A 15,264-nucleotide genomic window follows, 5' to 3' on the forward strand; every position below is an offset into this window, starting at 1 on the left:
CCGAATCAGTGGGGTTCGTTGGTTTGACAACGGGTTGGGGGCGCGATATATTTTGTTCCACCACATAGAATTATTTGATTTTTTTCATTTCAAACAATTTATACGATACTTCAAAGGTGTTAGAAATAATATTAATTTATTATTATTAGAATAGTCTAGATTGTGGGCTTTGCCCATTAGGTCTTTTAGTCTCTATAAATAGAGAGCCTCCTTGTACAAACTTACACACTTGAATATACAATACATTTCAGATTCAATTTGGTATCAGAGCTCTCGATCTGAGGGCTCTGCTTCCGCATATGTATCTTTTCCTTTCTTTTTACTGCCGTGCATCATACCGGCAACCATCCTTTCACACCTAACCCTTATTTAGTCACAAATTTCTTGTCCTCAACCCCGTATCATCAGGAAAAAGATCGTCAGCCTCCGTTCATCACCAGAAACCGCCACAAAACCACCGTCCGCCACTGTTCACCGCCGTCAGACTGCTTTTCCGGCGACTTTTCCGACCAACCACCACGCGATCAGGAGAGGCTCAGGGAGGCGACCCTGTCTGTCCAAGCCGCGTGTTGATCGGAGCATCCACGCGCAGCCACGCGCCGGTGGAAGTCTCCGGCGGCCGAACCACTGTTCCGGCGCGTGAGCCACTGTCCGGCCACCGTTCCAGGCCGGACCACCACCATCTTGCTCACCTCCTCACCCTCTTTCCAGATCTGGTCTCCATTCGTTGTGGGTCCCATCCGTTTGAAAGATATCAGTGAAAAACCCGCTGTTTGGACACTTTTGTGCAACGTTTTTGCGCGATTTCTTGCTTTCTTGTAGTTCTTTGCTATTTTCTGGTCATCTCCTTTTATTTTGTGATGGAGGGCTCAAATAATGCGTCCAAAAACATGACTGGCATCATCTCCGGTACTACCCTATCTCCATTCTTTTCTCGGGCCAGTAATTCCAATTGGAACAATGGACGCGGTCGCAGACGTGGCCGTAGACAGAGGCCTCGTTGCAATTATTGCCAGAATCTTGGGCATTTTGAAGAACGCTGCTATAGGAAATACCCTCATTTGAAGCCACTGTTTGCCAAATTTGCTAAAACTGATGTTACGTCACCTTCAACTAGATTAGTAACTCTTTCTAGTGCCGACTATGAGGCACTTCTCAAGAAGGTTTCTTCTCAGCATCCTACTCAAGACACTGGTAATCATGTTGCTTGTTTTTATCAATCATCTCTTGGACCCTGGATAATAAACTCAGGTGCTACTCATCATCTTTGTGGTAATAAAGATATCTTCACTTCACTTTCTTATTCTAATAACCTACCCCCTGTCACTCTTGCTGATGGCACTAAGGCTTCTGCTCGTGGAATTGGGGAAGCCAACCCAACTCCCCTTTTTAACTTTGAGTTCTGTTTATTATATACCTGGCATTCCTTTTAATTTAATCTCTGTTAGCCAGTTGATTCATTCTCTTTCATGTACTATTACCTTCTCTAAACAATCATTTTCTATGCAGGATTCGGGTACGGGGAAGACGATTGGAGCAGGCGTTGAGTCACGAGGTCTCTACTATCTAATTGCACCACCTTCTCCAGTAGCCTGTTCTCTCACAGAGTCTCCTGAGCTAATTCACAGCCGTCTGGGTCATCCAAACCTCTCCAAGCTTCAGCATATGGTTCCCTTTTTATCCAATCTTAAGTCTTTAACTGTCATTCTTGTCAGCAAGAAAAACACACTCGCTCCTCCTTTATTAATAGAGTCAATAAAAGAGCTGATGCTCCTTTTTCTATTGTTCATTCTGATATTTGGGGTCCGAGTCGAACAACATCTGTTTTGGGTTTTCAGTATTTTGTCACCTTTATTGATGATTTCTCCCGTTGCACTTGGGTTTATTTAATGAAAAATCGTTCTGAGTTATTTTCAATTTATCAAAAGTTTTGTGCAGAAATAAAAACTCAATTTGGTGCTTCTATTCAAATCTTGCGCAGTGATAATGCAAAAGAGTATGTGTCTCTTGAATTTTCTAAATTTCTGGATACACAAGGGACGATACACCAGACTACCTGTCCCCACACTCCACAACAAAATGGAGTCGCTGAACGTAAAAATAGACATCTAGTTGAAACTGCACGTACTCTTCTCATTCATATGAACGTCCCACTCCGTTTTTGGGCAGATGCTATTATCACCTCATGTTTCCTTATCAACCGCATGCCCTCTTCTGTGCTAAATAATGATGTTCCCCACAGTATTTTGTTTTCCGGAGCACCTTCTTATCCTCTGCCTTTACATATTTTTGGTTGTACTTGTTTTGTTCATGATCTTACTCCAGGTAAAGACAAGTTGACATCCAAGGCCTTCAAATGTATTTTCCTTGGGTATACACGTTTTCAAAAAGGGTATCGTTGCTATTCTCCTGATCTCAAGCGTTATATCGTTTCTGTTGATGTCACTTTCCTTGATCAGCAGCCTTTTCACTCTACTCCGTCTCCAGTGTCCCAAGTTGATCAGGTCCTTCCTGTTCCTTTTCTTGACTTGTCTTTACCAGCTGCAGGTGACCCTATTCCAGAGGAGCAACCAATTACCTCCATACCTGCAGATCGTCCTCTCCTCACATACCAGCGTTGTCAGCCTGCATCTCCTCCGACTTTGCCTCTTGATGACTCATCGCCCTTTCCCGTCGGCTCTTCTCCTCCGGATCCTCCATCAGAGACTCCTCCCATTGCCCTTCGGAAAGGTATTCGATCCACTCAAAATCCTCATCCCCTTTATTCTTTCTTGAGTTATGACAGACTTTCTTCACAACATTTTACTTTTGTTTCTAGTCTCTCTTCTGTTTCCATCCCTAAAACCACAGGTGAAGCACTATCTCATCCAGGGTGGCGCCAGGCGATGCTTGATGAAATGCAGGCACTTCACTCCAATGGCACTTGGGATCTTGTTCGTGCTCCTCCCGGGAAGTCTGTTGTTGGTTGTCGATGGGTGTTCACAGTTAAAGTTGGTCCTGATGGCACTGTTGATCGCCTTAAAGCTCCCTTAGTGGCCAAGGGATACACACAGATCTTTGGTCTTGATTATGGGGATACCTTTTCTCCTGTTGCTAAGATGGCTTCTGTTCGCCTGTTTCTTGCCCTTGCAGCCATTCATCACTGGCCTCTTCTCCAACTTGATATTAAGAATGCTTTTCTACATGGTGACTTGCAGGAGGAAGTTTATATGGAGCAACCACCAGGTTTTGTTGCTCAGAGGGAGAGTTCTGGAATGATATGTAAACTTCGGAAATCTTTATATGGCCTGAAGCAATCTCCTCGAGCCTGGTTTAGCCGCTTTAGTTCAGTTGTTGAATCCTTTGGATTAATCAGAAGCAAAGTCGATCATTCTGTCTTTTACCGGCATAGCTCTTCTGGCCAGTGCGTTTATCTCCTGGTCTATGTTGATGACATTATCATTACAGGCAGTGATCAGACCGGGATTGATCAGTTGAAAGAGCATTTATTCAATCAATTTCAGACCAAAGATCTTGGCAGACTTCGATATTTCTTGGGGATCGAAGTTGCACAGTCTAGGCGGGGCATTTCCATCTGTCAGAGGAAGTATGCACTGGATATCCTTGATGAGATTGACATGTTAGGCTGTAAACCCATTGATACACCTATGGACCCCAATGTTAAGTTATTACCAGGACAGGGGGAGCCACTGCCAGATCCTAGTTGCTACCGCCGACTAGTTGGAAAATTAAATTATCTTACTGTGACAAGGCCAGATATCTCCTTCGCAGTGAGTGTTGCAAGTCAATTTCTTGATTCTCCCTGTGACTCCCATTGGGATGCAGTTATTAGAATTCTCCGATATATTAAAAAGGCGCCAGGAAGAGGTTTATTATATACAAATAAAGGGAGTTCAGAGATCTCTAGTTATTCAGATGCTGACTGGGCAGGTTCTCCTTCAGATAGACGATCCACCTCAGGGTATTGTGTTCTCTTCGGAGGAAATTTGATCTCTTGGAAGAGTAAGAAGCAAACTGTGGTCGCCAGATCCAGTGCAGAGGCAGAATATCGGGCAATGGCAAATGCAACCTGTGAGCTCATCTGGCTGAGTCAATTGCTGAAGGAACTCCATCTCTGTGAACAAAGGCCTACGAAGCTCATTTGTGACAATCAAGCCGCTTTGCATATATCCTCTAACCCAATCTTTCATGAGAGGACCAAGCATATAGAAATTGACTGTCATTTTGTTAGAGAAAAGATCCAGTCAAGGGAGATCGAGACATCATTTGTCAATTCCAATGATCAACTTGCGGATGTATTCACTAAAGCTCTTAGAGGTCCCCGAATAGATCATATTTGTAACAAGCTGGGAGCTTTTGATATATACGCACCAGCTTGAGGGGGAGTGTTAGAAATAATATTAATTTATTATTATTAGAATAGTCTAGATTGTGGGCTTGGCCCATTAGGTCATCCCATTAGGTCTTTTAGTCTCTATAAATAGAGAGCCTCCTTGTACAAACTTACACACTTGAATATACAATATATTTCAGATTCAATTAAAGGAATCTAGGATTTAATGATTTCCAAAAGTGGATTCAATCCCTAAACATGATCATTTCACTTGGGAATCAAAGATAATAAAAAAAGAAGAAAAAAATGAATGGCCCGATCATGTCCCAACGGTCGTGAAGACATATGAATGATTTTATAATAAGATCTCTAACATGCCATCTCATGTAAAATTCCTCTGAAGCGTGGACAATACAAAAACCCATCTACTTTGTGATGAAAATGAACTTTTTATTAGAAAAATGTGAATGGCAAGGATTTAACTCTAGATCATATGTTCATTGTGATTCTAATACCATGTCATCAACCAATTATCCCAGAAGTTTAAGTAGTTCAATTTTTTATAGCGGCTGAAAAACCCGCTAACAATGGCTAGAATATGCAGAATTGCTCCCAAAATGATGACACAGCAGTGGACAACAACGAATGACCGAGAAAAAGTTATTGAAGAAACAACACGAAAAAGAGACAGCGACAGGTTGTCTGAGATGCAGCGGAAGAGACTGGTAAAAGAAGGTTGACGAAAAAAGTAATTAACATAGATTTATGAATTTTAGAGAACTTGGCAACGGAAAAGTGAATGGATGTGTCGTGAAGGATGGTACTACTGTTATTGAAGTATAAAAGAAGTGTTTTTTTTTCTGAATTGATACAAATGATTTACACTGATAGGGAGATTTATACAGAAGAGAATGAGAAAAAATAGATAAGGATGAATCAGCAATGAGTCATTAGTCCTATCCACTAATTGATAGAAAATAAAAACGTATCCACTAATTAATAGAAAATAAAAACGGAAATATTTTAATCCTAATTTCCTACACTCCCCCTCAAGTTTGGTGGTAAATGTTGATCATTCCCAATTTGTCAATCAAGTCTTCAAAGGCTGGACGATGTAAACCCTTAGTGAGGATATCTGCATTCTGCTCTTAGGTAGGAACATACATCATACACACACTTCAATCATCTAATTTTTCTTTGATGAAGTGGCAATCAACTTCCACGTGTTTTGTTCGATCATGGTGTATAGGATTTTGAGCAATGCTAACAGCTGCCTTGTCTCAATATAGTTTTATTGGTAGGGAATATGAGATTTTCAACTCTTCAAGAAGTCTTCTCAACCAGTTTCCTTCACAAACTCCATGAGCTAAAGCTCAAAATTCTTCTTCAACACTACTTGTAACCACAGTTTGCTTTTTGCTTTTCCAAGTAACAAGATTTCCCCACATATAGTTGCAATAGCCTGAGGTAGATCTCATGTCCACTGATGAACATGACCAATCTGCATCAGTATAGATTTCAATTGTCCTATTATACCCTTTTCTAAAAAATAATCCTTTTCCTGGAGTATTCTTGAGGTATCTAAACACCCATAGATTGCACATAAATGTTTCTCCTTAGGTGACTGCAAAAATTGACTAATCATACTCACCGCAAAGGCAATGTCATGTCGCGTGTGGGATAAGTAAATTAGTTTGCCAACCAATCTCTGATATTGCTCTTTATCCACCTTGTTCCCATCTTTAATACCTAACTTGGTATTAAGTTCCACAAGTGTCTCGGCAAGCTTACATCCTAACATTTCTATTTCCAACAAAAGATCTAGAACATTTTTTTTTTTTTTGTAAGAGATGTCCGCTTTGCTCCTAGCAGGTTCTATACCAAGGAAATATTTGAGAGTTCCAAAGTCCTTCAATTCGAACTAAGCTGCTAGATACTTCTTCAAGGAGTTCAATTCCTCATTATCGTCACCTATAATAACTATATGATCCACGTACACAATAAGAATAGCAATTTTACCATCCTTAGAGTGTTTCTGGAAGAGAGTATGATCAGTCTGTGCTTGAATGAAGCCTCTTCCTTTGACAGCTCGTGTGAATTTTTCAAACCATTCTCTGGGAGACTTTCAACCCATAGAGACTTTTTTAGTTTACACACTGATCCATCTCCCTTTTTAAAGTCAAGTGGAGGATCCATATAGACCTCTTCATGTAAATCACCATTTAGGAATGCATTTTTCACATATAACTAATGCAGAGGTCAATCTAAGTTGGCAGCAAGTGATAAGAGAACTCGGATGGTATACTGACCTTAGCAACTGGAGCAAAAGTCTCATGATAATATATCCCATGAGTCTGGGTGAACCCTTTGCAACTAATCTTGCCTTGTATCTGTTGATGCTATTGTCTGCATTAAATTTTATTGTAAACACTCATTGGCATCCTACTACCTGTTTTCCCTTTGGTAGGGTCACTATCTCCAATTTTTTATTTCTTTCTAAAGCATTCATTTCTTCAAAGACAACATCCCTCCATTTCTTCTGAAGATAGGTAAAATTGGGATAGCCTAGCCTACGGGGCCATAGCAAAACATAATTACATGAATCAAAAGAAAACATAATCTTTTTCCAAAAAAACAGCTTCAGGAGTCACTTCCTCCCAAAGTAGTAAAGTCCACCATCCTCCCTAGCACTGCCAATCATCCTCTCTGAGTTCTGTTCCTGAAAAGCACAACCATGTGGAAAGAATTTAGCAAAACAATGCAACTCAGAAGTCAACTTGCTAATGGAAATTAGATTGCAAGCCAGAGAAGGAACATTAAGAACTGATGTTAAATTAATCTGCTCAAAAAGTTTAATGGTACACGCAAAAAAATAAGCTAATTCTGCAGCTTTTTGTTCCACGTCCCGCGGAGTCAAATTCTCGTCTGCAATATGGAAGAAACTGTCATTGGCGATCTTGACCCGAGGGTTCATAGTATGGAGGGTAAGAACAAAACAAGGTCGGATTACCTGTCATATGGTCAGAGGCTCCAGAATCAAGGATCTAACGATTTTGACTATCAATAAGGAAAGTTGTACCTTGCTGGACCACATTACCAGTGGCCTTAGGAGGTTGAGTCATGCTGAGAAACACATTATCAGAGTCAGAGGATGCACGAGGCTCATCAACCTTATCATCAGTAGAAACCTGATATGCACGACCTTTATTCTGCCCTTTTGGCTTCAAATTTGCAGGTTTTCCGTAGATTTCCCAACATTTCTCAAGGGTATGACCAATTTTATTGCAGTGGGTGCAACATGGATGACCATCCCGTTTTAATTCTCCAAAGGAACGGTCAATGGTACGTTTGGCAGCCAATGCAGACATATCATCAGACTTTTATCAATTGATTCCTTTTCTCCCATCATAACTCTCTGTCTACTAGCTTCTCTCCTAACCTCAACAAAGACATCAGCAAGTGAGGATAACGGTGGTTGTCCCAATATTCGACCACGAACCTTATCAAGATCTCGGTTGAGGCCAGTAAGAAAGTCATAAAGTCATTCCTTGTCCAAGTGTTTTTTAAACTGGGTATTAGCTTTCAATCCTTTGAGGTCGGATGCATAATGAAAATCATTTCCTGCCATAAATTTGTGAATGCAGTAAAATATTCGGTAATGGTCATACCCCCTTGACGCAAGTCTTTCAACCTATTTTTCAGTTCAAAGACTTGAGAGGTATTTTCCAAATCGGAATAATTTTGTTGAACAACATCCCAAATCTCCTTGGCGGTATCAAGGAACAAATAGGTTCTGATTTGGGGTTCCGTGGAATTGGTCAATCATATCATTACCAAGGAGTTATTAATCTCCCAATTTTCATAATCAAAAGCATCCTCGATAGGTTTTTTTAATTTTCCCATCGAGATAACTCATCTTACCCTATGCCGGGATGACCAACTTAACAGATTGAAACCATTGCAGGAAATTCTTAACGTTCAACCGGTGACTAGTGATCTGCATGGCTAAGTTGTCTCCATAGGATTGAATATTAGGGGCAGATGTGGAAGCAGAAGAACGATCTGAGGATGCCATGAAAGAAGAGAGAAGATTTGACTGTCGACCAAAAAAATCAAGTTGTTCCTTTTACAGATCTGACCTGCGAAAGAGGAGAAGGAGGCGAGTGGTTCTGGGCAGTCGCAGTGAAAAAAGGTGCCAGGAAGGTGGCGCGTGAGCTAAACGCACCGATGAATGGTTGCGCGTGCGGTGGCTAACGGTGATAGGTCCGATGGCATTCGACTAGTCGGAGCCTTCTAAGTTGAATGGTCAGTCTTCCTTCTCGATTGGAGGTCTATAGATATGGTTTCTGGGTTTGGGTGGTGTTTCAATCTTGAAGATGGCTGATCTAAGGTTGTAGGAACGAACCTGCTCTTGACACCATATTGAAATATAAAAGAATTGTTTTTTTTTCTAAATTGATACAAATAATTTACACTTTACACTGATAGGAAGATTTATACACGAGAGAATGAGAAAAAATAGATAAGGATGACTCAACAATGAGTCACTAGTCCTATCCACTAATTAATAGAAAATAAAAACGAAAATATTTTAATCCTAATTTCCTACAACTCTTATACCATGTTAAAATTACAGGGATCCAAGTATAGATAGAGAAAAAGGGAGAAGACTCAATAGTATTTGTTACAGAAATATAAAACCATTAGTGTGACCTTCACCTAACAGCTTAACTTATTGGATTGAATTAGTTCTTTACATTGTATCAAAGCCTCTATGAACAAGTAATTATGAATTCAGTCCTCACTGCCCTCATTCAATTAATAAATAATTAAAAATTGTAGAGGTTCTTAGCACAGATAGGTGAGCTTATGCATTGTCTAGACTTCAAACCCATGAGCTCTTGTGTGAGGAGGCATGTTAGAGAAATATAAAAATATTATTCACCTAACAGCTTAAATTGTTGGATTGAATTGGCTTTTTACCATATTATATATTGATATGTTACAAATTAATTTGTGACTACAAAAGACAAAGCACTAATCCCTATTTATAATAAATAAGGGGCTCCTAAAATAAGGGAACAAATCATGAAATATAAGAAAATAAGGAAAATTGTCCTAAGCAATTGTTACATCAAAACGCGTTAGAAGTTGGGCCTATGAAGATTCAGCGTTTGGTTAATGATTTTATTTAATTTAAATTGATTTTATTTAGTTTCTATTTCTATAGGATTGACTTTGTTACCAATTTTGTAAGCTGTTATTGATTTGATTATGTTATTTACCTTATACTAATGTTGTTGCCCATTTTATTTTGTTACCAATTCTAAGGAGAACCTTGAATATATAGAGTTCTTTCAGTTAGTTTTACTGAGTCGTATCAATTGATTCGACTTGCCAGATCCGGGAGAAGATGAGTTCCGCCGACTAGACCTCATGCATTAGAGAAATCCTTTGAAACATTCAAGAAAGCGACCAACTAAACCAATCAAAGGATGGGACACGAAACTCAAAAGGGATTGAAAAATTTTGCTCCATGGTGAAAGACTAAATGAAAAAACAAGGGACAGAAGCATAGGATAACAGCACCAATGGAAGAGATCATAGCAAAACAGATTGAACTAATCTTGGGTACACGGAGTAGCATGCATGGATGCCCACGGTTGAACTCCCAATTTTCGATGGGTTTAACCCACTAGGGTGGATAGCTTGAGCAGAAAAGTACTTTGAGATTCATACAATACTGAAGAAGGAGAAGGTGCAACCAGCTTTGGCAAGCATGGAGGGAACCACGATTCAATGGTTCCGTTTCTTGCACAGAAAAAAAAAAACCAGATCTTGCGTGGGGTGATTTAACAAAAGGTTTCATTCAATGATTTGGTGATTGCATCTCGGGGAACATCTATGAACGACTATCTACCCTTCAACAAGAAGACATGGTGGATGAGTATATAGGAGAACTCGAAACCTTGGTAGCCAAGGCTATAGACATGAATGAGGAGCATCTACTCGGGTATTTTTTTGGGAGGCTTGAAACCGGAGATTAGAAAGAAAGTGAAATAATCTGAGAGAAATCATAAAAGCCATGGATCTAGCCAGAGATGTTGAAGATGAATGGAAATCAAAATGAAGTGTAGGAGGGTTTTCAAATCGAGGGATAAGCGGCAATGAAAGAAACTTTGGACTGGGTCACACTGCATGGCGAGTCAGATCTTCCTCAATCGGGAATAATAGCTTGACCAATAATCAGGGAAAAGAGGATGGGCCTAGGCCCAATATGATGACTCGAAGGGTATCTTCGCAAACAACACATTCCTTCCCAAATTCATCATCCTCCGTGAACAAGGGATTTCAAGAAACTCAAAGCATTTGACAATCTCGGGGGTCCCGTTATCTCAACTAAGATGAGCTTGTCCGGTGAAGAGAGACGCCTTCACTGCGGCCTCGTTGTTGCTCCAAGTCACAAGTGCCCAGAGAAGACCTTGAGGCATACAATCTTGGTGAAGGAGAGCTACCGAAGGACAAAGTTGATGGTTGGGTGGCAGACAATGAACCACCTTAAATCCGGCAAACTTAACAATGATGGAAACCTTGGGGAGAAGGTTGTTTCCCCCTCAGAGTTATTGTTACGTCAAAACTGAGAAGTTGGGCCAAAAAATAATCAGAGTTTGGTCAATGATTTTATTCAATTTAAATTGATTTTATTTAGTTTCCATTTTTATAGGTTTGACTTTATTGCAAATTTTTTAGGTCGTTATTGATTTGATTATGTCATTTACTTTATATTAATGTTGTTGCCCATTTTATTTTGTTACCAATTCTATAGGAGGGGAACCATGAATATATAAGGGGGTTCCGGTCCATGGAGGGCAGGCAAGAATTGTTATTTGAATTTGAGAGAAAGGGAGTGCCATTTGTTAAAATAGTTTTCTCTTGTACTGATACATTGGTTTCTCTATATTAATATATTTGGGGTGGTTGACCTTGAACTTTCAATTTGTTTTTTAGAGTCGTATCAATTGATTTAAATTGGTTTTATTTAGTTTCTATTTATGTAGGCTTGACTTTATTACCAATTTTATAGTCTGCTATTGATTTGATTATGTCATTTACTTTATATTAATGTTGTTGCCCATTTTGTTTTGTTACCAATTCTATAGGAGGGGAACCTTGAGGGTTTGAGGGTGAGTTGAGATCTTGGTTTATCTTGTCTGCATTGTCAATTAATTATTGTTAGTTGTCCTGTTGTTGAAGTCTGTAATTAGCATAAGAGTCAGTATCTCTATTTCATATTCTGCCAAGGTTATGTTACCAGCATGTATGTCCAAAGTATTATTGAGTAATAGAGGTGTTTTTCTTGTTCATTTGTTGTTTAGTTGTTGTTGAATATATGGGTTCCATCAATTTGGTATCAAAGCTTCAGATCCTTGGAAATGAAGATGGAATTAAAGCTTGGGGATGGTTGCTCGGGCTTGAACAATATTTTTAAACACATCAAATTCAAGAAGATGATATGCTAAATGAAGCTGTGAAAGGGTTGAGAGGTCGTGCGCTCAACTGGTACAAACTTTGGAGTGGGCTCAGTCCCTATGTAAGCTGGCGGAGCTTTGATAAAGCATATATAGGGAGATATATACCTAAGATCTATTTGGCAGAGAAGGATGAAATATCGAACAACCCAGAAAAAAATGTAGGAAAAAGGAAAAAAAAAAAAAAAGATTGAAGTAGAGACAGAAGAAGAAGCAAATCGAAGCACGGAAGATGATACTGTAGAAGAAAAAAAAAAGTGCAGAGGAAGAAGATGCAGAAGTAGATGCAGTAGAAACAGAAACAAAAATCAGCAAACAACAAGAAGACAAAATCGAAGTGAAAATGGTAGTAGAAAAAGAAGAAAAAGTTGAAGAAATCGATGAAACAAAAAAAGAAAAAGCAGAAATAATTGAAGAAGGAGAAAGAGATTGAAACATAAAAGAAGAGGCAGAGAACAAGGTGCAGAAGAAGACGGAGCTCGCTAAAGATGACGAAGAAGGAGCAAAAAAGGATGACAATGGAGAAGCAGCCGAAGAAGAAGACAGAGATCAGCAATGTAAACAGGGCGAAATGAAGGAGATTCTACTGCAGTCGATGATAGTAAGCCAACAAGAGACGGATGGAAGTTTGAAAGAGATGGAGTGGGTAGAAACAGGAGATGAAGACGAAATGATCGTGGGTAAGCAGAGTGGACATGGAGGCCTAAGCGGGTCAGGATATGGTATTGGAAATCATTTGCGCGTTGCACTAACAACCCAAAATACCAATAGTAACGGAGAAAATGTGGGAGGCAATGGATCAGAAGCTCAAAAAGGGCCCAATAATTCGTTTCAGAAAGGGGTTAATAGTAATGGGGCCAATAATAGATGGAATGGGCTCAATGAATCACAGAGCAAGCCCAACGATTCACTTAGAAACCCAGAACCAGCATTAACAGAAACTAATAAGGAGCAAGAATCAACACAGGAGTCTTCGTCGGGGGCTTCGTACGGCAGCGATAAGAGGGGTACCAAGTTCCTATGGTTGTCATCAGCAGAAATGATTGTCCGCCGGCGACGGAATTTATGCTTCTGGTGCGACACACCTTTCTCGCCAGACCAAGCCTGTAACAGCCCGAACCTCCACGTGATGTTGGTGGGAGTTGGTGGGTCAGAGGTCAAAGGGGAAGAGGAAAGGGTCGGCAGCACCAACTCAGAAACCATTGACGCACTTCTTCTGAGCATACACAACATCGCGAGTCTGATGTCGAGCAAGTCGTTGCAGCTTTGGGAGCAGGATTCCAGCAACTTATGCTAGAGGAGAAGGAAGAAAAACGAGATGAAGATGGAGCATTGAAGGAAGAGGCAGTCTTGCACGAAGAGGAGGAAACATATTATGTGGCTCAAGAATGGAAGCTTCTGGTGGTCAAGACAGAAACATATTTTGTGGAAGTACAAGATGGATATAGGGTCGACAATGAAAGGATATGTAGGGGTGTGGTACTGTCATTACCAGAATTGTCAATCACTCAAGATTTTTGGTCAACATGCTTCAAGCAATGGCATCCAGATGGATGTTTTCTCGCATCACTTATCCTTTTTCTTCACCTTGAGGACAAGGTGAGTTTTGGAGGGGGAGTAATGATGAGCCTGAGATAATTAGTGAGTTAGTTAGGGAGTTATTCTAGAATATTCTCAAATAATAGTATATAAGGAAGGGAGTGTGGGAATGTGAGGTATGCATGTATTCACTGAAATGGGAATTGGGAATTGGGAAAAGGATCTCTAGAGATCTCTTAAGGCCTAGCTCTTTGGGTTTGAGGGTGAGTTGAGATCTTGGTTTATCTTGTCTACATTGTCAATTAATTATTGTTAGTTGTCTTGTTGTTGGAGTCTGTAATTAGCATAAGAGTCAGTGTCTCTATTTCTTTTTCTGCGAAGGTTATGTTACCAGCATGTATCTCCAAAGTATTATTGAGTAATAGAGGTGTTTTTCTTGTTCATTTGCCGTTGAATATATGGGTTCCATCACCGCCCTTGTTCTTTCAATTTGTTTTACAAGGTCGTATCAGAGATCCTTCAGGATACTCTAAACTATATTAAGGTATAATCTTAATATTATACAATATCTTTTAGATATTCTATATATTTTCTAAATATTCTGACAAAATCACTCCCCATTATACCTCGACTAGTGAGGATGGGACGAGAACAATCCTTGTATATCTTACCCTTGCATATTTGCAAAGAGGTTATTTCACGAATTCAAACCTGTATCTAAGAACAAATACTCTAAATTTAAGAGGGGAGATTTACAATAAAAGAAAAAAAAATTAAACATACAAACAACTTACCAGCTTCTTTTCCTGCAGCTGACCAAGAAATCCATGTGGGTTCATTGCCCGAAAAACTAGGAAATCTGCCTTTCCTACATATTGCCTAATGTCACAGTATTATAAAATTAGCATAGCTACAGAAAAAAAAAAAAGTTAAGACCAAATTAATACACCTAAAGACGACAATATATATATATAGGATAAAAGTTGAAATAATGACTTACTTGTTATTCATGTGGTCCTGAGATATAAGCCGAACTATTTGCATTACGGGGGGCCAGTTTGCGGCAAGTCTGATATCAACAAAAGTATAGTAAATCTAGAAAATTAAAGGAATTTAAAAGAGAAATAAAGCATCGTATGATGACTTAGACAGATAAGGAAGTCAAAATTAGACAAACCCAATATTGATTCAGCCAATACTGTGAAATTGGAGAGAGCAACGCCTCTATAGTGAAATTTATATGTTAATCTCGAAGTTAATTCAAAAAGTGATTGATAAAACTGAAAATTTATTACTAAAATAATAATGAAGATGAATTTCAGTTCTGAATTTGTAATGTTTGAAAATATACTTTTAAAGTGCTGAATGTGCATTAAATACAAGTGTCATTTGATTTGAAGAAATAAATGAGGCCATACAATAAGTAACTTTAGGTTTAATAATTTGAATAAGGATAGGGGCACTACTGAAGCATTCAGTGACCTCTAATATAATATCACTTTTTCACTAGAAGTAACAATCGGCACGCCTTTAACACCACTAAATCAGTTCCAGGATGAAAATAATTTTCATTTTCAGCACTGAATTAAGTTTTCGAACAGAAAAATAATTGCAAGAAATGACAAGCCATAGAATTATTATCACATCCATGCACAGGCAATACATAATGCTCTATTACACAGAAGGCAAGGATTTCATTTTATGTCTAAATGCATGCCATGCCATGCCATGCCATGTATAAATGTAGAGAGTACAAATAATAAATGCAAACTGAAAATTAAGTGATATCACATGTCGTCAAGAAACATTGACGAATTTTTTAAAAAAATAGTATAGCAAAAATGTCAATCACCAATGCATGGA

General features: G+C 39.2%; 1 protein-coding gene across 1 annotated transcript in view; it reads right to left on the bottom strand.

Moving 5' to 3' along the window:
• LOC133317255 (mediator of RNA polymerase II transcription subunit 25) overlaps positions 1–15,264 on the bottom strand; it is a 42,606-nt gene that overhangs the window by 4,253 nt on the left and 23,089 nt on the right. The window contains exons 12-13 of the mRNA XM_061519106.1: positions 14,402–14,470; positions 14,196–14,280 (exon numbers count right to left, since the gene is read on the bottom strand). Of these exons, the coding sequence (XP_061375090.1) occupies positions 14,196–14,280; positions 14,402–14,470 (154 nt within the window). The remainder of the gene's footprint in view (positions 1–14,195; positions 14,281–14,401; positions 14,471–15,264) is intronic.

Source organism: Gastrolobium bilobum, unplaced genomic scaffold (assembly GCF_033153095.1).
Source record: "Gastrolobium bilobum isolate Gb01-03AN ecotype WA unplaced genomic scaffold, APGP_CSIRO_Gbil_v1 utg1269, whole genome shotgun sequence".
In the NCBI taxonomy this organism is placed as follows: Eukaryota; Viridiplantae; Streptophyta; class Magnoliopsida; order Fabales; family Fabaceae; genus Gastrolobium; species Gastrolobium bilobum.